Source organism: Lagenorhynchus albirostris, chromosome 13, assembly GCF_949774975.1.
Source record: "Lagenorhynchus albirostris chromosome 13, mLagAlb1.1, whole genome shotgun sequence".
In the NCBI taxonomy this organism is placed as follows: domain Eukaryota; kingdom Metazoa; phylum Chordata; class Mammalia; order Artiodactyla; family Delphinidae; genus Lagenorhynchus; species Lagenorhynchus albirostris.
The window spans coordinates 73,624,930-73,647,347 of NC_083107.1; the positions used below are offsets into that span (position 1 = coordinate 73,624,930).

The following is a 22,418-nucleotide window of genomic DNA, read 5'->3' on the forward strand; positions in this document are numbered from 1 at the left end:
CACAGAGATCTCCTCCTTGAGGAGTGAGGTATCTGAGTTCTACATTGGGCTCCCCAGCCTAAAGGTACTGCACAGGGAAAATGAGGCCCCAGAACACCTGGCTTTGAAAACCAGCAGGGTTTTTGTTTGGAGCAGAGAGCTATAGGAAACAGAGACTTGATGCTTAAAGGTCACATGCAAAATCTCACATGCTCTGTATCCCAGAACATTGGCAGTGATCTGAAAGGACCCACTTGCTAATCTTAGAGTCTCCCAGAGAGATAGGAGGCAACAGGGAACTCCCCCGGGGACACAGATGCTGGCAGCAGCCATTTGGAGACCTTGTTCTACCACGAGGACACTGGTGCTAGCAAGCACCATTTTGGATCCTCCCTCTAGCCAAGAAGTGTTGGTGGCTTCCGTGCCCACCAGCAGGCTAGCACAAAACCTGAGCTCCCACAGGTCCCATAGCCAGCTACTTCAGGAGCCAGCCCCAGGCACCGACAGGCAGGCAGCAGCCCCCAAACTCCAGTCAACACAGAAAGCCCTGCAAGGATTAAGGCCTGCCCTAGCCCCAAGCTGCCCCAGGCCACACTGACAGTGTAGCATCATGAACTACCCTCCTGTGGACCAGCACTAGCCCCAAGCCCCCTTGGGCCACATAGCCAACCACACAGGAAGCCTACCCCATCCTCCAGCAGGCCTAGAGCCACCTGATACACAGCCTCGCAGCCCACTGGGCCAGGGGACACCACCACCTACCACTGTGCCCACAGTAGTTGGCCCTGCCACAACAGAAGGGCCCAGGCAGCACACACAGGGGGCACTCTTAGAGCATATGGCTCTGGTGACCAGAGGGGAACATGCTGCTGGGTCCCACAGCACATCTGCTACATCAGACTACTTCTCCGAGATCAGGAAACGTAACCAACCTACCAAACATATAAATACAGAAAACTGAGCTGTCCAATGGTAAAATGAAAAACAAGGGAATTCCAGTCTTGGCTGTGAGAGTACTTGGAATTAGACTTACCCTATTAGAAACAACTGGACACAAAACCTAGAGAGAATATATAAAACTGTTTGCAAGCACCCATAAAGAGTTGTAATCCATGAGAAAGGGGACACACATGAAAGAATCCCTACATTCATCCAAGTTCTCTCCCTAGGAAAATTACATGGACCACAGTTCAAGAAATGTAGGCCAAGCACAGAACAGTAATTTCACTGAATTAAGGATGCAGAAATCAAAGTTCAAGGTGCCAGCTGGAATTTGGATGCCATAGTGAGGGCCAGGAAGAGTGAACCCCATTGGCCTGCATGGTAATTCCCATTGGCTTGCATGGTAATTCCCAAGGTCCTTAGCCAAATCCTAAGATGCATATTTATAGGGCAAGACTCTAGTTGGTGTGGTTGTGTTAAGAGATTTAAATTGAGAAGAAATTCTGGAGGCACCAGAGTGCTTAAAAGATTTTGCATTTCAGGACAAACTAGAGTATAAGCACCCTGTAAAACAACCTGGGCACTCAGCAGTTGAGACCCAAGAAAGCTTATGCCACAGAAGTGGGGACCATGAATAAAGAGGAAAAACAAAACTGAATTAGATCTGTCCTTAAACTAAATCTTGATAGGATCCAAGTGATCCATTAGCAATTTATGTACCTACCAGAACAAAAACTTGCTTGGTGGAAGTAGAGAGTAACTCGTAATCTATCAATTCAAATATTCTTAGTACGGTTGTTCTCCCTATTTGTTCAACAGACTGATAATACTGGAATCTACAGACTTTGAACCTTTACATCTTATGTGACGAAGTGTTTCAAACATTTCTGGACAAATCTTATTTTGTATTTCTGGAAGAATGTAACTCTTTTAGGCCACTTAACATCAATGGTCCCAAGTTGAATATTATTGAGAAATTTGTTTCTTATTATGCCATTTGACACTTCAAATCAGTGATCAATTTCCTATGATATTTAAAACAACCACATGAAGGTTGTGAAAGAAACTGTTTTCTTGCTTTTTGGAGTCTAGTTCATATACGTGTAATTACTTGAATACTGTTTGAGATCACTAATTTGGCAGTGTAGTTGCCACTGATTTAGATGATCCAATGTAATCTCATTCAGGAGACTTGAAACACTAACGGTTTAGTCTTGGGAATTTTAACAGTTTACTGCCATCGTCCGACAAAAACAACAGCTGGTACAACTTCTGAAGCTGTGGTTTCAGTCTGTGTGAGTTCATACTGCATGTTTATTTTGGACAGTGTTCTGTTAAGCATGGTGTTTGTACTGGTTTAAATAAAATGTTAACATGAAAAAAAAACTCGTAAGAAAAAACAACATAACCCCAAAGCTACTACAATATACATCCACATCATCCACAATGTAATTTTAAAAATTAAAGCAAGAGGAATTCCCTGATGGCGCAGTGGTTAAGAATCCGCCTGCCAACGCAGAGTACACGGGTTCGAGCCCTGGTCCAGGAAGATCCCACATGCACTAAGCCCATGTGCCACTAAGCCCATGTGCCGCAACTACTGAGCGTGCTGTGCTCTACAGCCCGCGAGCCACAACTACTGAAGCCCGCATGCCTACAGCTAATGCTTGGCAACAAGAGAAGCCACCACAATGAGAAGACTGTGCACTGCAACAAAGAGTAGCCCCCACTTGCCTCAACTAAAGAAAGCCTGTGCACAGCAACAAAGACCCAATGCAGCCAAAAATAAATAAATTTATTAAAAAAATTAAAGCAGGAAAAAGTGATCAATAAGCAAGAGAAAATAATCAGTTAAATCAGGCATCTATTCATGATAAAACTCTCAATAAACTGAGAACAGAAAGGACTTTCTCAACCTGATTAAGAGTTAAGACACCTATGATAAATATCATACATAATGGTGAAAAAACAGAAAGCCTTGCCTCTAATATAGTCTACAAAGCATGGATGCCTGCTCTTGCAACTTCTTTTCAACAATATATTGAAAGTTCTACCTACTGTAATCTGATGAGAAAAATAAAGACAAGCATCAAAACTGGAAAGGGAAGATTAAATTTTTAATTTATTTGCAAATGACACTATACTGTATGCAGAAAATCCAAAGGAACACACAAATGCACCCATAATCACATGTACAAATTAGAACAAATGAACAAATACAGAAAGGTCACCAGACACAAGATCTTAATTAAAAATCAACTGTATTCCTATAGATAAAAATGAACAACTGGAAAAATGAAATAAAAACTTTAGGATCAAAAGAAGAAAATATTTAGAAATGAAAGAAGTTCAAGACTTGTGCACTAAAAATTACAAACACTGTTGAGGGAAATTAAATAACAAATGGAGAAATATTCCCTGTTCACAAATTGGAAGACTCAATACTGTTAAGACAGCAACTCTCTCCAAATAAATCTACAGATTCAACCAACTGCTATAAAAGTTCTAGCTGGCTGTTTTGTGGAAATTTACCAGATGATCCTCAAATTCATATGGAAATGTAATGGAGCCAAAGGAGCCAAAAAAGACTTATCTTTCTGATTTCAAAAATACTCCGAAGATGGGCTTCCCTGGTGGCACAGTGGCTGAGAGTCTGCCTGCTGATGCAGGGGACACGGGTTCGTGCCCCGGTCCGGGAAGATCCCACATGCCGCGGAGCAGCTGGGCCCACGAGCCGTGGCCACTGAGCCTGCGCGTCCGGAGCCTGTGCTCCACAATGGGAGAGGCCACAGCAGTGAGAGGCCCACATACCGCAAAAAAAAAAAAAAATACTCCAAAGCTATAATAATCAAAGCAGTAAGGTACTGGCATGAGACTAGTCATATATATCAATGGAATAGAATTAAGAGTCCACAAATAAATCCTTACATTTTTGGTCAATTGATTCTGACCAATTGTCAAAGGTTCCATGACAACTCAGTAGACAAAAAATAGTCTCTGTTTTTAAAGATTTTTTTTTTGATGTGGACCATTTTTAAAGTCTTTATTGAATTTGTTACAATATTGCTTCTGTTTTTTTGTCCGCGAGGCATGTGGGAACTTATTTCCCTGACCAGGGATCGAACCCACACCCCCTGCATTGGAAGGCGAAATCTTAACCACTGGACCACCAGGGAAGTCACAGAGTAGTTTTTTTTTTTTTTTTAATAAATAATGTTGTAAAAACTGGATATCCACCTGCAAAAGAGTGAAGTTAGACTCCACCTCACACCACATATAAAATTAACTCAAATTAGATCAAAGATCTATATATAAAAGCTAAAATTATAACTCTCAGAAAAACCCATGTAAATCTTCACCATCTTGGATTAGACAATGATTTGTTATATATGACACTGAAAGCAAAAGTGACAATAGAAAAACAGGTACACTGAACTCTACCAAAATTAAAAACACTTATGCTTCAAAAGTGCATCAATCAAGAAAGTGAAAAAATAACCTACAGAATGGGGAAAAATATTTGTAAACCATATAAAGGATATGGGCCTTGTAACCAGAATATATAAATAACTCTTGTTACTCAACAAAAATATTTTAATGGTGAAAAAATTTGGACATATTTATTCAAAAAAGATATACAAAATGACTAATAACCACATGACAAAATGCCCAATATCATTAGTCATTAGTGAAAAGCAAATTAAAACCAGAAAGTAACATCTCACATACACTAATGTAGCAAGAATAAAAATGACAGGTAATAAATATTGACAAGGATACAGAAAACCAGGTACACACACATGACCAGGAGAAATGTAAAAATGGTACAGTCACTTTGGAAAACAGTTCAGTGACTCTTTAAATGTTAAACATGAATTTACCATAGGATCCAATAATTCTACTCAGGTATATATCCAAGAGAAATGAACATATATATTCACATAAATGCTTGCATACATATCTTTTTAGCAACATTAATCATAACAGTTGAAAATTACAGCCAAAACTTAGTATATTCACACAATGAAATACAGGGATTAACAATAAATGTGCAGCAGGAATGATACTGGATGATAAAACTGTTATAAAAATTATTTATGATGATAATCCACAATTTTTAAATTACCAAAAAGAATCATTGAATTGCACACCTGAAAAGGGTATATGATATGAAAACATGCCTCTGTTTTTTAAAATACAAAAATATGAAAATCAAAGAAAGATAACAACTAAAAAATTCACTGTTATTATAACCAAATTAACATAAATTAAAAGATATTAGAAAACAACTTAAAAAATGAAAACACTTCAAAATTTACAGGCTGCAGCTGAAGAATGCTTAAAAACAAGTTTGCTATGGAAATGATTAATACTATAAAAAGAGTTTTAATATAATCTAAGTGTACTTCCCTGGTGGTGCAGTGGTTAAAAATCCGCCTGCTAATGCAGGGGACACAGGTTCGAGCCCTGGTCCGGGAAGATCCCACATACTATGGAGCAACTAAGCCCATGTGCCACAACTACTGAGTCTGCGAGCCACAACTACTGAAGCCCGCATACCTAGAGCCCATGCTCCACAACGAGAAAAGCCACCGAGATGAGAAGCCCACACACGGCAACGAAGAGTAGCCCCTGCTTGCTGCAAGTAGAGAAAGCCCACATGCAGCAACGAAGACCCAACACAACCTAAAAAATAAAATAAAATAATCTAAGTCTCCATCTCATGAAGCTAGAAAGGCAAATCAAACACAGACTGGACAGCTACATGTAAAAGAATGAAATTAGAACACTCCCTAACACCATACACAAAAATAAACTCAAAATGGATTAAAGATCTAAATGTAAGGCCAGACACTATCAAACTCTTAGAGGAAAACATAGGCAGAACACTCTATGACATAAATCACAGCAAGATCCTTTTTGACCCACCTCCTAGAGAAATGGAAATAAAAACAAAAATAAACAAATGGGACCTAATGAAACTTAAAAGCTTTTGCACAGAAAAGGAAACCATAAACAAGTCCAAAAGACAACCCTCAGAATGGGAGAAAATATTTGCAAATGAAGTAACTGACAAAGGATTAATCTCCAAAATTTACAAGCAGCTCAATATCATAAAAACAAACAACCGAATCCAAAAATGGGCAGAAGACCTAAACAGACATTTCTCCAAAGAAGATATACAGATTGCCAACAAACACATGAAAGGATGCTCAACATCATTAATCATTAGAGAAGTGCAAATCAAAACTACAATGAGGTATCACCTCACACCAGTCAGAACGGCCATCATCAAAAAATCTACAAACAATAAATGCTGGAGAGGGTGTGGAGAAAAGGGAACCCTCTTGCACTGTTGGTGGGAATGTAAATTGATACAGCTACTATGGAGAACAGTATGGAGGTTCCTTGAAAAACTAAAAATAGAACTACCATACGACCCAGCAATCCCACTACTGGGCATATACCCTGAGAAAACCATAATTCAAAAAGAATCATGTACCAAAATGTTCACTGCAGCTCTATTTACAATAGCCAGGACATGGAAGCAACCTAAGTGTCCATCAACAGATGAATGGATAGAGAAGATGTGGCACATATATACAATGGAATATTACTCAGCCATAAAAATAAATGAAATTGAGTTATTTGTAGTGAGGTGGATGGACCTAGAGTCTGTCGTACAGAGTGAAGTCAGAAAGAGAAAAACAAATACCATACGCTAACACATATAAACGGAATCTAAAAAAAAAAAGGGTCTGGTGAACCTAGGGGCAGGACAGGAATAAAGACGCAGACTTAGAGAATGGACTTGAGGACAGGGGAAGGGGAAGCTGGGACGAAGTGAGAGAGTGGCATGGACATATATACACTACCAAATGTAAAATAGATAGCTAGTGGGAAGCAGCCGCATAGCACAGGGAGATCAGCTCGGTGCTTTGTGACCACCTAGAGGGGTGGGATAGGGAGGATGGGAGGGAGACGCAAGAGGAAGGAGATATGGGGATATATGTATATGTATAGCTGATTCACTTTGGTATAAAGCAGAAACACACCACTGTAAAAGCAATTATACTCCAATAAAGATGTTAAAAAAATTACCTTGAATGTTTAAATACTGATATGTTACAGTAGGCTGAATCTATGAGAAATTTAAGCCAATTTTCTAAATATAAGAGGCAGCAACTTCTATAACTAAAATAATGCTGCTAGGCCATTTCTAACACAACGTCTTTTACTCTGAATTAAGTTTAGCAGAGGATTACTGTGACTCATTATGTATAGTCTGGATTCCAAATACAGAAAGGGACAGATTCTAAAAGTTTTCACACATAAAATCCAGAATTACTATTTTCACTCACGAAATAATTCAGGAAGTTATCCATAATACTTTCTAGAATAGTGGTTCTCAACCTTGGCTCTACACTAGAATCACCTGGGGAACTTTAAAATCCTAATGGCAAGGCCATAGCCTGACCAATTAAAACAATCTCTAAAAGTGAGACCCAGGCATCAGAGTTTTAAAAAACGTCCTTTCTTAATGCCAATGCAAAGCCTAGGTTGAAAACCACTGCTGTTAGAGCCCCTCTGGTAACATTTTTAATAGGCGAGAGAGTTTCTCAAGTACAATATTTATTGATTATCTTCAAACAAGAACTACTAGAACCATTTTCCTCTAGACTCAGAGAGCCCGCAGGCAATAACAGCAGCAAACAGCAGTGGTTACTACTGCCCTTGGACAAGTAATACAGGTGGAAGGAGCTCGGATGGTACTCAAGACAAATAAATCAGTGTATGTTGTTTTCTTTTGTTTTGTTTTAAAACTATAATTATAGCAAACTTAGTCTATTCTTAGTCCGTAAAACCATATTTCTTTTATTTGTCTCACTGAAGTTATGATTTTTCCTTAAATGGGACCTCAAATTTTTTAAGAAGTATAATTTGTTTGATTCCCTGACTCCTTTTATAACTGCTACTTTCACACTTTAATTCACTTTTTGATTCACCGTGTGCTAAGGAATGCAGGAAGTGAGATAGAAATGGGGACCAAAAGTGGGATCTTAAAGAATCTGATAGGAAAAACAAAGAAGGCAGAAACATACACAGGTAAAGGAACAATAAAAGATATGTAAGTGCCAAAATGTATGGACTGATCATCAAGAGTTTTATAGAAAAACTCTTCCTCAAATAAACTATTTTTTAAGTATAAATAATGAATAAAAGTAGACTTTGGAATTGGAGAAATCTGAGTTTAAATTTTCAGTTCCTTACTTACCAGCTTTATATGCACGGGAAATTTACTTAATTTCCCTGAGCCTTATCCATAAAATAGTGATAATAACTTTGGGGGAGAGGGCTACTGCTTCCCATTCCCGATCTTCCATGTCGAAGTATTCATGATTGAGGCACACTCCTAGCATAACAATTCTCTGGTCTCTTTCCTCCCTTATACACAAGGAGTAGAGGCAATCTGACTGGTCCATTTACAATGAGAAAGATCTATGTTGGATTAGCCTCTTCCTCCTTCCTCTCTCCCTTTATAGAGATAACTACCTCAAGCTGTAAGGTTTACATGGGTAAGCCCCCATATGGAGAAACACTCCTCTGTGCCTATGTGGTAAGTCTAGTTTATTGATTCAATATTGGTAAACCCATTTGCCCATGGATATAAGCCACATTCATCTTTTTTTTTTAATAAATGTGGTATGTTGCTCATCAATTGTCTTTCTCCTTGTCTCTCTGTAAAGTGGTTTATGAATTCAGGCAAAGAAGCAGGATACTAGTTATTAGAGTCCATTTTAAACCTTAATATCAACCTACTTTATAGAATTGTGGTAAGCTTTAAATGAGCTAATACACATAAATCACCACACAGTACCTGGAACACAGTAAATAAGCACTCTACTATGATAAAAGAGTGATTCAAAAATAAGAAAAAAGGGCCAATTTTAAAGCATTGATCAATTCACTATAAAACATCTAATATGAATTCAAATGAAATCCTCTTTCTAAAATACATCAACAAAAACACGACACCTCCATTCATTCACAGAATGTAACCGGCTATGATACTAGTTATAATATGGAATAATATACCAATTTACAGGCAGAACAAACATTCATTAAGCAGAGAACATTCTTTATAGCCTACAAAATCCTCACTAATCCATACAGAAAACGAAATACATATGCATAAGCCAGATTGACAATACTCTAGCATGTAAAAATATTAAAATTTTAACAGTATTTTAGAATCAATTTGATGTCTAAAAATTTTCAGATGAAATGTGCTGGAGTCAGCTTATTCTGTAAGTTCAACTGCATTATCATTATGCTGAGAATCACACTCAAAAAACCTGAAGATATATTTAATCTGATAAGAAACGTAATAGAAAACTGATTCTTCAAAATGAGCCCAGGAAGCTCTCTAATAGTAGCAAGGTCAACCTGAGATCTATGGACCTTCAGGAGTTTTGTGAAATCCCTGAAATGTGTAAAATGTCATGCATGTGTGCACGCATATGTGGTTCAAACCCTCTACTTTCATTACATTATCAAGGGTCACCATTCAAAAAAGGTAAAAATAGCAAAGCATCATTTTATAATTCAAGTGATCACTTCTAGTTATCCATTTATTCAAATTTTTTAGTAAAATCTTGCAGGATATTTTCAACTTGAATAATTTTAGTAAATAACAAACTTCTAAAGAATCAAAAATCTACAAAAGTTACAGAAAATCTTTTTTTTTAAATGGCTACTTACCTTTCAAATGTTCTGATATATTTTTTTTTATTAACGTGCAATGCTTTTTCTGCTGTTCTCAAGTCCATTGTATTATTTTCCTGTACTCCACTTGGTAGTTTTTCAGAAATGTTTTCAATGCAATTGGTGTTATCATTCAAACCATTAGGTAGTTCCCAAAATGAAGCTGCTGCACATGTATCAAATGCAGTGGTACTTCAGGGATTATGTTTTCCACTACCAACCTTCTTCCTCAGTGTTAAATTTCTAGAATGTAATCTTTTACTAATATGGCTTTTCTTTAAGAGGTTCTTACAGACATCTTTCCTCTTTATAGTTTTCTGCCTTTTCAGCTTTTGCTTCTCAGTGCACATACAATTCATACTTTCTCTTTTGTAATAACTTTGATCTAACAATTGGCAAACAGGCTTACTCTTTGATTTATATTGGATTTTAGTAGATCCAGGAGCAGTAACTGCATTGAGATGATCTGAATCTTTAGAATAAATTGCAAGACCAGAGTCAACTAACATATCTGCCAAAGTATTTTTCTCATGAATGATATCTACCTTCAGTTTTGTTTCAAAACTGTATTCCCTAAACTGAAAAACTAAGCCTGGTTTACTCAGGAAATCTTGAAAAAAACTTTTGGCTTCTTCATTCCAATGCTTCCCTTTAGCAGGTAAGATACCATATAAGATGCAAGGATAACTTAGCCTCAGCAAATTCAGAAGTTCCTCAGGAACAACTTTAAGATTTTTTATATCTGAATAAAGTATGTAAACAGAAAATCCATAGTCAATCAATACAAGAAGTAAAGACTGATCACAGACTTAAGAAATTTCTACCCTATTCCACTGATCTTCCAATTCATATTTGAACCAACAACTTAGAACCTGGAATTACGTGCTCTTGAGGCACTGTTTCTAAGTCTTCTGGTAGATCAGAAAGCAACATAAAGAGAGATTTCATTATGTCAAAGAAATCTTCTAAGTGAACAAAGAAGTCTGATGGATCAGAAACAGCAGTGGCAATACCAGAATATTGCCCACCATTTTGGAGTTCTGACCAAGTAAATGATCTTATTGTACATGTGATACAGGAGTCTTAGATTTGACGTTGAAAATAACTTCTGAAGATCTAAATTTGTTTTCTTCAACATGAACTGTATTTAAATTTAAATATTCCAAAAGTAACAGGCCATCTATCAAAATTTCTACTTCCCAGGCAGAGTCTAAATATTTCAGAAAAAGGATGTTTATTTCCAAATGAGCAACTAAGCACACAATGGACTCAAATGGCAATGTTCCTAAAATGTTCAAACCAAATCCATTTACAAGGCACAGCTTGTCTTGGAATATTTCTGCTTTCATTAATAAACACCTTGGTATTACATAAGAGCACTATTTTATACCTACCATGGTCTACCAAAAAACAAGCACTTTCTTATCAACACACTTTTTTCCTACTTTTGATTGATACCACTTCAAAGTTTTTTTAGATTTTACCAAGCATTCTAAGCCTTTTTCAATATTTTCCATTGATAAAAAAGAGGGTTTTTTTACTCCTTTAGTAATTAATACTGTTAAATCTGATAAAATCTTTTTATTTTTAGATAACTTCACATAAAATATCCCACATTTTGCAACATAAAGTATTTCAGCCTTTTCAAGTTGTCCAGGTTTTAACTCTTCAAAAGGAATATTAACCAGTTGTTGGTAGGATGGTTAAAGGATCATAGAACCTTCATACTCATTTGATAGTCCTTCCTTCCTTTCTTTATCAATAGGGCTCACCTTTTGAGAGACAACCTTAGGGATTTGCAATACTGTTTTCTGTAGTTTTGAACATGCTGTCCATTTCAGTAGTTCATTAATGACACATTTTCATCACAAATTATATTTACTTCCCATTTCTGTTCATGCTTTTTCAAAAACTCACAAGAAACTGTTTTATTACTCTTGAATCAAAATAATCCACAGTTTTGCTGTACCATATTTCATCAGGCTCATTCCACTTTACTCCACTAAGGAAAGAATGAACTCCTAGCTGAGGAATAGTTAAGAATTCCTTCTTAATTTCATAAATTTTTGATGTGTTTACTACTCCAATGTTACCATAGTCAATAAATTCCACTTCAAAAGAATTTCCTAGTAAAATTTTCTTAAAATGGCATTGTCACCAGAGTATTCTGCAACTACAAGATCTCCCACCACAGGTTTGACTGATTTTCTCTCTTTCACTGTATTGGCTCTTCTTGCATTTAGAGCATCCGCTAGGCTCATGATTACATTTTCAGTCTTGGCAAGCTGAATATGGAAACTTGCTGGATTACTTATATTAGAAACATATTCTTTAACTTTGGCATTCAAGTAAATTTTGGGTTGAGGAAGGTCTTTAATCTGTGGTCTAGCATGATTATATGTGTTTTGTGAGGCTGCCTGATTTAATTCTCTGATAAAAGACTGTGATACAACCCTTACTGATTTCTGGTCCACATCACTTTCATCAAGAATATGTGCAGACCCAGGGGCAATTTTTACACCTTTATTTTTAAATCCATCATTCAAAGACTTCTTCACCTTGTTTTTTGACACAAGTTCAACTTTATAACAAACTGATGGTTTCAAAAGCCTGCCATATATACTTTTGGGATTCATTAACTGATCTATTTTGCTTTCAGAATATGTTATTAGACTAGTTTTACTTATTGTACTATGGTGATAATTGTTTTCTATTTTGCCTTTCAAGGAAACAGCAAGTTTCTCATTTGTTTTAGGACGCTTTTCCACACATTGTGCTTGGTCACAATGTTTTTCTCCATAAGCATGAATCAACATTTTAATTTTCTGATTTATATGTTGATATCCATCATATAAGTCTACACCAAGCTGGCCATCTGGCTCCTTGGACAATATTATTGCCCTTAATGGTTTTCCCAAAAAATTATCTTCAAACCAGCTATTGATTTCTGCTGGAATATCTACATCTCTACGATCTGACAAAAAACATTTAATAGCTTGCATAGGTGTAAACAGCAACTCTGATAACTCATCTGAAACATCCCTCAACATACTTTCTTCTACTAATTGCTTATTTCCAAAGTCCACAAAATATACCAGGAAGTCAGATAATGAACCTGTCGGCATCGCTAAAGCTCTATAAGGGAGACCATCCTCTACATACTTAGATATACACAATCTCATTTTACTAAAATCAGATTTGTGGCACTGACTGAGGTTACTAACCTCTGTGATTTTTGTTTCTGTCATCTCTAGGTCTTTATTATTTCTACTAAGTTGGCAATAAAACTTTTTGGGACTATATATGTGAGATATATATATTTCTTCCTCACTTCCAATTTTTATATTGAAGGAAGAATAACTGTAAAGACTAACTGAAGATGGAAATGGCTTTGATACTGTACTATACTGTGCAGAGCCATGATTATTAAGAAATTCTCTTGCACTAGCAAATGGAGATTGTAAATCCACCAAATTACATAAACAGTTTGGATATATAAGAACTAAGGCATAGATGACACAAGTCAATAACCCTCTAAATGAAGAAATAAAATTCCCAAGGTCTCTGCATGCTTCTCTCGTCCAATTGAATACTTTACAACTAATGGGTTCAACTAAATGGTTAAGACTGCATCTGAAGGCCTGACCTTCTAAATCAAGGAAACATGGTTTAAAAGCAGAAAAATCTTTAATTAAAACTCTTTCCTGGTAACCATAATCAACAAGTACCACATCAAATTCTTTTTTTTTTTTTTTTTTTTTGCGGTACGCGGGCCTCTCACTCTTGTGGCCTCTCCCGTTGCGGAGCACAGGCTCCGGATGCACAGGCTCAGCGGCCATGGCTCACGGGCCCAGCAACTCCGCAGCACGTGGGATCTTCCCAGACCGGGGCACGAACCCGTGTTCCCTGCATCGGCAGGCAGACTCCCAACCACTGCGCCACCCGGGAAGCCCCCAACATCAAATTCCTTTTTTGATACTTGAGTCAAAATAGCAGCTCTATACCACTTCCCATCTTTAGAATACTTAGCAACACAAGCAATCTGCCCAATCTGATAAAGATCAGAATGAACACTATAATAATCCTGAAGTTGTTCCAATAATTCAGTAATTTTAAGTCTTCTAACTTACATTGCAGCTGGCATGAGAAGTCACCTGGGCCATAATAGTAAGAACACTTAACTTCAAGGACTGTTCCTGGTTTAAATACATATTCTTTATAAGGCCATGGTGACTCACGTCTCACAGACAAGGTGAAAGGGTTTTTTAAATCTAGGAAGTTAACAGCTGGGGACTTTAACAAAGAAAAGTTACTTCCTTTTAGCTTATCTGAATGGTACTTTTCAGGTTTAGGTCCTTCAAGAAGGGCAGATATAACTTTCTTAATATTTACTTTGTTTTTAGATTTTAAATTTAACACTGAATATTCACTTACAGATTTTGGACAACATTCTGGTTCTACTTCCCAATATTCTGCATATCCAGCTTGTAACATAAGAGAGACAACATCAATATTTTCTGAGGCTTCAATATTCTGAATATTTACAGTATACTTCTTTGAAGCAAAATTGCTTTGTTCAAGACAATTTTTAAAAAATAATCAACTGCTACCTTCATCCATAAATCTTCAACGGGAAATATATATGCAAGTGAACAACACATGGCTAAGGCAGGCAACTCACAAAACTCTGGAAGCAAAATTTTTACATCAAAAAATGGTATGGAATCAGTATTTCCGTAATCCAAGAAATAAACATTAATTTTATAACCATTAATTTCAGTAATGACAGCTCTATAAAAACGTCTGTCCTTGCTGTATCTAGCACAACAAAATAATCCAGGTTCTGGAATTCTTAGAATCAGTTCATCATTTTCACACAAATCATAAAATTTGTTTATATTTTTCATTATATCTTGAAATTCATTTTGATGTTCATTAGTACATACCCAGAAATTTGATGGGTTTAATACATACGCTACAAAAGCTATGTAGATAGCTTCTATCTCCATTTCTACAGTTTTAATAGGAAAATCTACTTTCAAAGTGTCTTTTTTATTTAGAGAATCTATCGATCATTCAGTATTTGCAATAAAACTCTCAACTGCAAAGCTGTTTACATCTGAGGCACTAGTCTCCCTCAACATATTTGAGATTTTTGAATCAGACACTGGACAAAGTACTTGGATGCCTACGGTCTTTAGCAGACACTTAGAAGTAATTGTAGACTCTTGAGTTTGTAATGTTACATAATACAAATGCTCATCCTTACTGAACCAATCAAGGTGTGCATATACTATTTGTCCTAACAAGGCTTGTTTAAATACACTTAGCTGAAATTTTCTTGCATCTCTGGACTGTGTAAATATGTCAGAGAACACGGAAATGAAAATAATGGTACTAAAATAAAATCCTGTTTAAGTTTCTTTATGTGAATTGAGGGTATAGCCTCACTACTGCCATAATCCATAAACCAAATTTTCACTTGATTATTGGGCAAGAAGAATTGCTGAAGAATTGGGCAAGAAGAATTTGCTGAAGAATTCCTCTATGCCACTGTCCATTTCTCCTTTTGGCAACACAAAGTACTCCAAAATTATCACATGTGGGACTACCTTCTTGACTGATAATATCATAATGCAAAGTCAAACACACTGTCAAGTTTTCTAACTTGGGAATCCATTTAATTAGTTGGCAATAAAATTTACTTGGGCTCACGGCAGATGATACTTTTACACTTTCAATGCTGCCTACTGACAAAGACGGTTGCAAATTATCCAGAACACGTTGAATATCAAGTAAGTATAAGTATTATTACTTAATGATAATTCAGGTCTTTTATGTTGTAATGAATCTGGCATTTGTTTGGGGAATTCTTTTACCATTTCCACAATAAGACAAAATGAATCTCCATCAGTAAGTCTCCCTAATTGTAATTCAAGAACCTGGGATATAATTTTTGGCACTTCAAGAAGAATCATCTGAAGAGGCAAAATAGCTCGTACACAACCTTTCACTTGTAGTCCTACCAATGACTTGAATTCAAAGCCTTAGGAGACCATTTTCCCCCAGTTGGTAATATGTTGGCAAAAATGCCAAACATTACCCATGGTGGTAGATCAAATAAGTTGCCACAGGCTGAAGCAACCTGCCTACTGTCAACTCTCAGTTCTTCTCCGCGATCTATGAGGAGCACAGTATACAGATCATTTTTCTTTTCCACAACTCTTCCTCTCTGCCATTCTCCTGATATTCTTTCTTCTACCAAACAAAATTCATCAATGTCCACATTATTTTTTACTTTTGGAATATGCTGTATTTCCCTCTGTAATATGTGGTAGTCAAACTCACATTCACTATTATTTCTGCCTTGAAATTTCACCAGAACGTCCTTGGGAAAACATTCTATATGTGATATTGTCAGATCCACATCTAAAAATGTTGGTAACAGAGATGTAGAATCCATTTTCTAAAAAGCAAATAATAAGTACCTATTAGCTTCTGGACAGACAGCTGTCAAAATTAAATGAAATTAGCCTTATATGTATATAAACACAAATCTTAAAAATAATTCTTTGCCTGCATTTACCAAACTGAACATGTTGGTAAAAGTTATATACACTGGACAAGATGAAGAGAAACAAAATGCATTTAACTGTTCACTGCCTTCCACACTTTCAAAAAATTCCATTGAAACAACCAAAAGAACATAAAAAATAGGGAGAATATATATAATCACTGGAAAACAGAAAAAAGCAATATTTTTCAGAGACTAACAAATTTCTACTAGATATTGGACTGATATGGTATAATAAAAGGAAGCCAAATAAAAACTACTGGAAAAACTCCTCTCCTCCTGTAAGAAAACTACTTTCCCTCATTCAGACCTCTTCCAACAACCCCTAATTCAAGGGGGTGAGTGCTAGAAGCAAGGTTGGATGGTGAACCAACAGGGGACACACTGTTCACACTCCCCACTCTGTGTCAATTAGCAATATTTGGGACCTTATCAGCATCATTATACAACTCCAGGATTCTTCTCTGAGGGCAACTGGCTGAGTCCCGGACACCAGTAAGGAAAGACAGGCATGGAAAGACCCTGAGGCAGGTTAAGTACATCCAGGCCTTGTCACTGACATGGGTACCCACAAAAAGTATGGAGGGAGGGGGAGAGGAAAAGAAATCTTTAGCACAGAGGCAAAGCTCTCTACTATAACTATGGCTCCAGCTAATTTTCTCTAGATTGCTGGGATCCTAAAAACTGTAATGCAAATATTCAAGAAGTATAAAATAGTCCCCAAATTCAGGTAAGAACCAACACAGCCCAACTCCCTCTAGACTCTGAGTTAATAGTTGACAATTTCTTTCTATGAGGATGAGAGAGAGAAAGTACTAGAGCTAAACAAATGAGGAAACCACTTAAAAGAAACCAAGGAAATGCTCCCCTCAGGAATAAATGTATTGAAGGAAACAGCAAAAAAAATTGTTTTTCAAAACTCTGATTCCTGTTTTTAAAAAGCCCAAAAGAGAATAATGCATTTTTATATGACTAAGTAGTCATTAAGATGCAACAACTGAAATTAGGAAAAACTACACACACATAAGATTCAAAACTGCAAAGGGGAAAGCCAACACAAAATAAAAATAAATAGACTACAAGAATATTTTGAGAGAATACCCAAAAACTCAGAAGGATAAAAAGATGGAAGAGGAGCATGAAGGACAGGAATATAAAACCTTATCAAAGTATAAATGTTGTTATCTCAGAGATAAAATAACAGAAGCCATTTCTAAGACTTAAGACCCAAGTCCACAAAGTGAAACAGGCCACTGGAAAGCTAGAGAAAAAGGTACGACTTAGGGTTTTCTGGGTACTGAGTATCGTTTTTATTTCCTCCTAGATAATTAATTTGGTGTGATAATCAGCATGGTTTGATCTATACAGATTCCAGACAATACTCACTTGACCCTGGCGTCCTTAAGAATAAAAATCAATGAGCGATATACACTAAAGATTCAGATCAGAAAAGCCGCCATTATTTAAAGTCACAGGTCTCTACTCAATTCCCAGACTTTAGTCAGTTTATAGGCCTATAATACCTTACATGAAGGGAAGACCAAGTACTGTTAAGAAAGGATCCTGTGCTTGAATGTACTTGAATATACCAAGAACATTCTTCCTGGCATTTACCCAAAGGGTCTTGTGACTATTCACCTGAGTAAACAGGAAAGAGAAAAAAATACGTAAGTCTTTCAGGAACAATACACTCTTTAGGTATAAAAAGCAAATGTCGCCAAAAGGACTCCTTTATTAAATGAATAGGGTATTTACCAAATAAGCCAAAGAAAGCCCAAAGGAATACGCGTGGTCAGGTTACTCAAACTACCAGAAACCTGCTCCTCCACACTGCTATCCCTCCCTCAAACAATATAAATGGCCTCATGGGGAGTTTCACAGAGGAAGGCGGTAAAAAAATCTGAGCCTGATTTGCACATGCTCTGGAAATCTGGAAGTTAGTGGCATTAACGTCCAGAAACAGACTGCTGAAGCACTGCATTCCAGGAAATATTCACAGTTGACAGGACTACCAATACATCTATTTTGCCTGAAAAAGAAACTGCTTCAGTTAAGAACTTATGCATATTAGTAGGCAATAATTAATAATTTCTGCAGGATGATTAGTAATTCTGAAGGAGCAAGACTGGAGGATTTGTTAACAAAACAAGTCTAAAGAAGAGGCATGTGGATTAGCCTCTCAGAATTGGCACATGAAGAAAATCTGTAGGTCTCATGTGATGCACACCAAAGGGCTCACTATGGAAAAGATTCTTAATCAGGTAGACAGAATAACCTATTCTGTGAATGTCAATCAGCTTTCTTCACCTGCCTCTCCAACGCTTGCTCAATAGAATCATGAAGAAGGTTCCCTGGGTCATGGATAAAGCTCCTCCCCTTGTGTATCTGAAGATCAAACTATAACAACTCAGAGAAAATTAGGGGAAAAAAATAAACAGGAAATTTAAAACCAAACCAATTATTTTATACAAGGGACAATTATTTAAAGATATAACTTAAATAAAGACGTTCTAGAGCCAAACTCTATTCAATATTATATTCCTTAAAATATTAACATAGTCACAGAAAGTACTTACTCTGTACACAAGAGTAGGACATCAGAAAACTTGAGTTTTACTTAAGACTCAATTAATAGTATGAAATGTGGGGAACTGTTTTTGCTTAGAATCAGATTCTAAATCTGTAAAATGAGAGGGTTGAATTAAATTAGGGTTTTTCTAACCTTTTTCTTTTTTTTTGCAATAGGAGAAATCCTTCTTAACCTAACCTAAGGTGCAAAAAGTTAACAGAAAACATAAAACATCTATAAATTAGATTCACAAGTGGTGTTCTAATAATTTCATAAATTTATACAATTTAATTACAAAGCCAGTAAATAGAATAATGAAACCATTCTGATGAACACAGTCTTATAGCAGCTCCATCATATAATCTGCCTTAATATTGTGTTAGATAACAGTATTGGGGAAAAAATCAGGCTCAGACATATATAATAGTTCTACAATTATACATGATCAGATACAGGTAAGTTCAAATATAGTAGAGGCACAACTTAACAAATTAATCTGATGGCACTAACTAGTGCTCATCGCTGCTTTTTAGTATATATTTAAATGTTTTATTTCTTCTTAAAAAAGCATACTATTTTTAAAAGTTAAATTCAAAATTCACAAACTCATGAATTAAATTTACGTCAAAAATCCACAGCATCACAGTTCCCCTAAGGTTTGCAAAAATACAATCTATAAACACTATTAAAATTGATATGGAAAGCCCTTCCTATACTAAAATTCCCTGATTCTATAGAATACATATTATAGATGATGTCACTCTTACTGTTTTGGGATTTGTTTTCTATGAATTCACATCTAATAAGTCTAGACCAGTGGGGGGGGGTATCCAAGAGAAATATAGTTGAGCCATATAAATAATTTAAAATTTAAAATTTGTAAATTTTCTAAAAGGAATTTGGATTTCTTTCCTTATATTAAGAGCTCCTTATAATGCTTTACATTTTTTAAAAAGTTTCCAGTACATTAGTTTAACTGATCTTTTCAATAAGATTTTCATTTTTCAGATCAAAAAAGTGAAGATAAAGGAAATTTAGGAGTCTGAACTTATGTTTTCTGATTCAGTCCAGTTCTCCATGTACATTATTCCCACTGTTTCACACTGCTCTTTCAACTAACCCATGTAACCATGGACAAGAAATAAAAGGTGAAAGATACAAATCCAAAACCAAAAATACAAACAATAACAGGTAAAGCATCCTTACAGGAAAGAATGAGCTTATTCTTCCTTTTTCAAAATTTAAGATAATTCTGGTCAAACTCTGACTAGTATTGTGGCAAGGTTACCATGTTCCAAAAGACTGGCTCAAGTTAAGCGTCTGTGCCTTGGTTTTCCTCCTCCTATCTCCTCCATACATTCTAAATGGTTTCTAGATTCAGGTCTTTGATATTCTACCCTGAATATCAATATTCAGGATATTGATGCAGGAGAAATAAAACAGCATAGAGAACTTTTTAAATTATGTATTTCAAAATCAGGGCTTCAATTTTTTTAAAAAAAAAATTCTTTATTGAAGTAGTTCCTTAACCAGGGACAATATTGTCCCACAGGGAATATTTGACAATGTCTGGAGATATATTCCCTTGTCATAACTGGGCCTGGGTCAGGGCAGGCGTTCCCACAGGCATATAGTAGGTATATGCCAGAGATGTTGCTAAATATCCTACAATACACAGAAGAACCTCCCACAAAAAAACAATTATCCACACCAAAGGGACAATATTGCAGAGGTTGAGAAAATGCTTAACCAAAAGCAAAAACAAATCCCAAACAGATAAAGAACTAATTTTTTAAAACCATCTAAGAGAATTAGTAGAAAATAATCTAATTAAAGCTTTCTTCAAGAGACAAAACCTAGAGGCTACAAAAAAAATTAAAATTTTAGAAAATCACAGACAAAAAAATGAAGGTATAACAAAGTTGACATCAATTAAAAGTCAATATAATCTACCACATAAAAAAGATTTGCTCAGGCCAAATATCTTCAATCACCCTTGACTCCACTTCTTTGCATCCCACACACAATCCATCAGGAAATCCTATTAGGTTCATCTTCACAGCACAGAAAAATTCTGACACTTTCTTCCATCTCTGCTGCTACAACCCTGGCCCAAACTACCTTCCTGTCATCTGTAATACTGCATTCCTAACTTGTCTTCCTGCTTCTATCCTTAACTCTACCCTACCCCCATTCATGACTATTCTCAACATTGTAACCAAAATGATCTTTTTTAAAATATAAGACCACAACATGCACTACTGGGCTCAAGAAATTCGGTAGCTCCTAAAAACTAAAACCATCACAATGGCTTATGAAGTCCTCTCCTTATGAGATCTAACGGCTATCACCACCACCAGGACCTCCCACGTTTTCTCTTACCTTACTGCTATTACACTCATCACACTGCAGCTACAGTATCTTGCCAATCCTTGAACTTCTTGCCTCTGGGTTCTGAGCCTCTTGTTCCCAAAGCACAGCTTGCTCCCTCACCTCCTTCAAGTTTTTGGTCAGAAATGTTTCCTTCCAGGTGAAGCATTCCCTGACCACTATTTAAAACAGCAAGCTTCCTCTAATTTAGTTGTCTCTAGCCACCCCCCAACTCTTCTTTCTCTAGCACCAAAAAAAGTTCCATTAAACCAGTGGTTCTCAAATATTTGGCCTCAGGACCCTTTTATACACCTAAAAGTTAACGAGGACCCTGTTATGGACTGAGGTTGTGTGTCCTCTCTCCTCAAATTCGTATGTTGAAACTCTATCTCCCAATATGAGGGGATAAGATGATGTTATGAGGATTGAGCCTTCATGAATGTAATTAGTGTCCTTCACTAATTAGTGATTAGTGATAAGAGTCACAAGAGTTTGCTTCTCTCTGCTCTCTGCTGTGTGAGCATACAATGAAAACACAGGCATCTATAAACTAGGAAGCAGGCTCTCACCAGACATCAGATCTGCTAGCTCCTTGATGTTGGACTTCCCAGCCTGCAGAACTGTGAGAAATAGGTTTTCTTGTTCATAGGCCATTCAGTTTAAGGTATTTTGTTACAGCAACCCCAGCTAGGACATAACCCAAAGAGCATTTATCTGGCTTCTGTCAACATTCACCACATTAGAAATAACAGAAAATTTTAAAGTATTTAGGAACTTGGGCTTCCCTGGTGGCGCAGTGTTTGAGAATCTGCCTGCTAGTGCAGGGGACACGGGTTCGAGCCCTGGTCTGGGAGGATCCCACCTGCCGCGGAGCAACTGGGCCCGTGAGCCACAACTACTGAGCCTGCGCGTTTAGAGCCTGTGCTCCACAACAAGAGAGGTCACGGCAGTGGGAGGCCCGCGCACCGCGATGAAGAGTGGCCCCCGCTTGCCACAACTAGAGAAAGCCCTTGCACGGAAACGAAGATCCAACACAGCCAAAAATAAAGATAAATAAAAGAAGGCTCAACATTTTAAAAATAAATAAATAAAATATTTAGGAACTCACTTTCAAATAACAATAAACCCATTAAATGTTAATATTTTCATGAAAGATTTTTTTCAGAACCAAAAAAATTTAATGAGTAATATGGCTTTACAATTTTTGAAAATCTCAAT

The 22,418-nt window shown here is 36.5% G+C and overlaps 1 protein-coding gene across 1 annotated transcript; it reads right to left on the reverse strand.

Annotated features, from left to right (window-relative positions):
* Nucleotides 1-9,881: 9,881 nt before the first annotated feature.
* Nucleotides 9,882-16,150, reverse strand: TDRD15 (tudor domain containing 15). Its single transcript, XM_060169991.1, is given in 15 exon segments — nt 9,882-10,553; nt 10,555-10,757; nt 10,760-10,955; nt 10,957-11,099; nt 11,102-11,551; nt 11,554-11,622; nt 11,625-11,831; nt 11,834-13,423; nt 13,654-13,789; nt 13,792-14,243; nt 14,246-15,037; nt 15,040-15,184; nt 15,187-15,483; nt 15,486-15,727; nt 15,730-16,150. Coding segments are annotated over 15 exon segments (6,015 nt in total).
* Between the last annotated feature and the right edge of the window lie 6,268 nt (nt 16,151-22,418).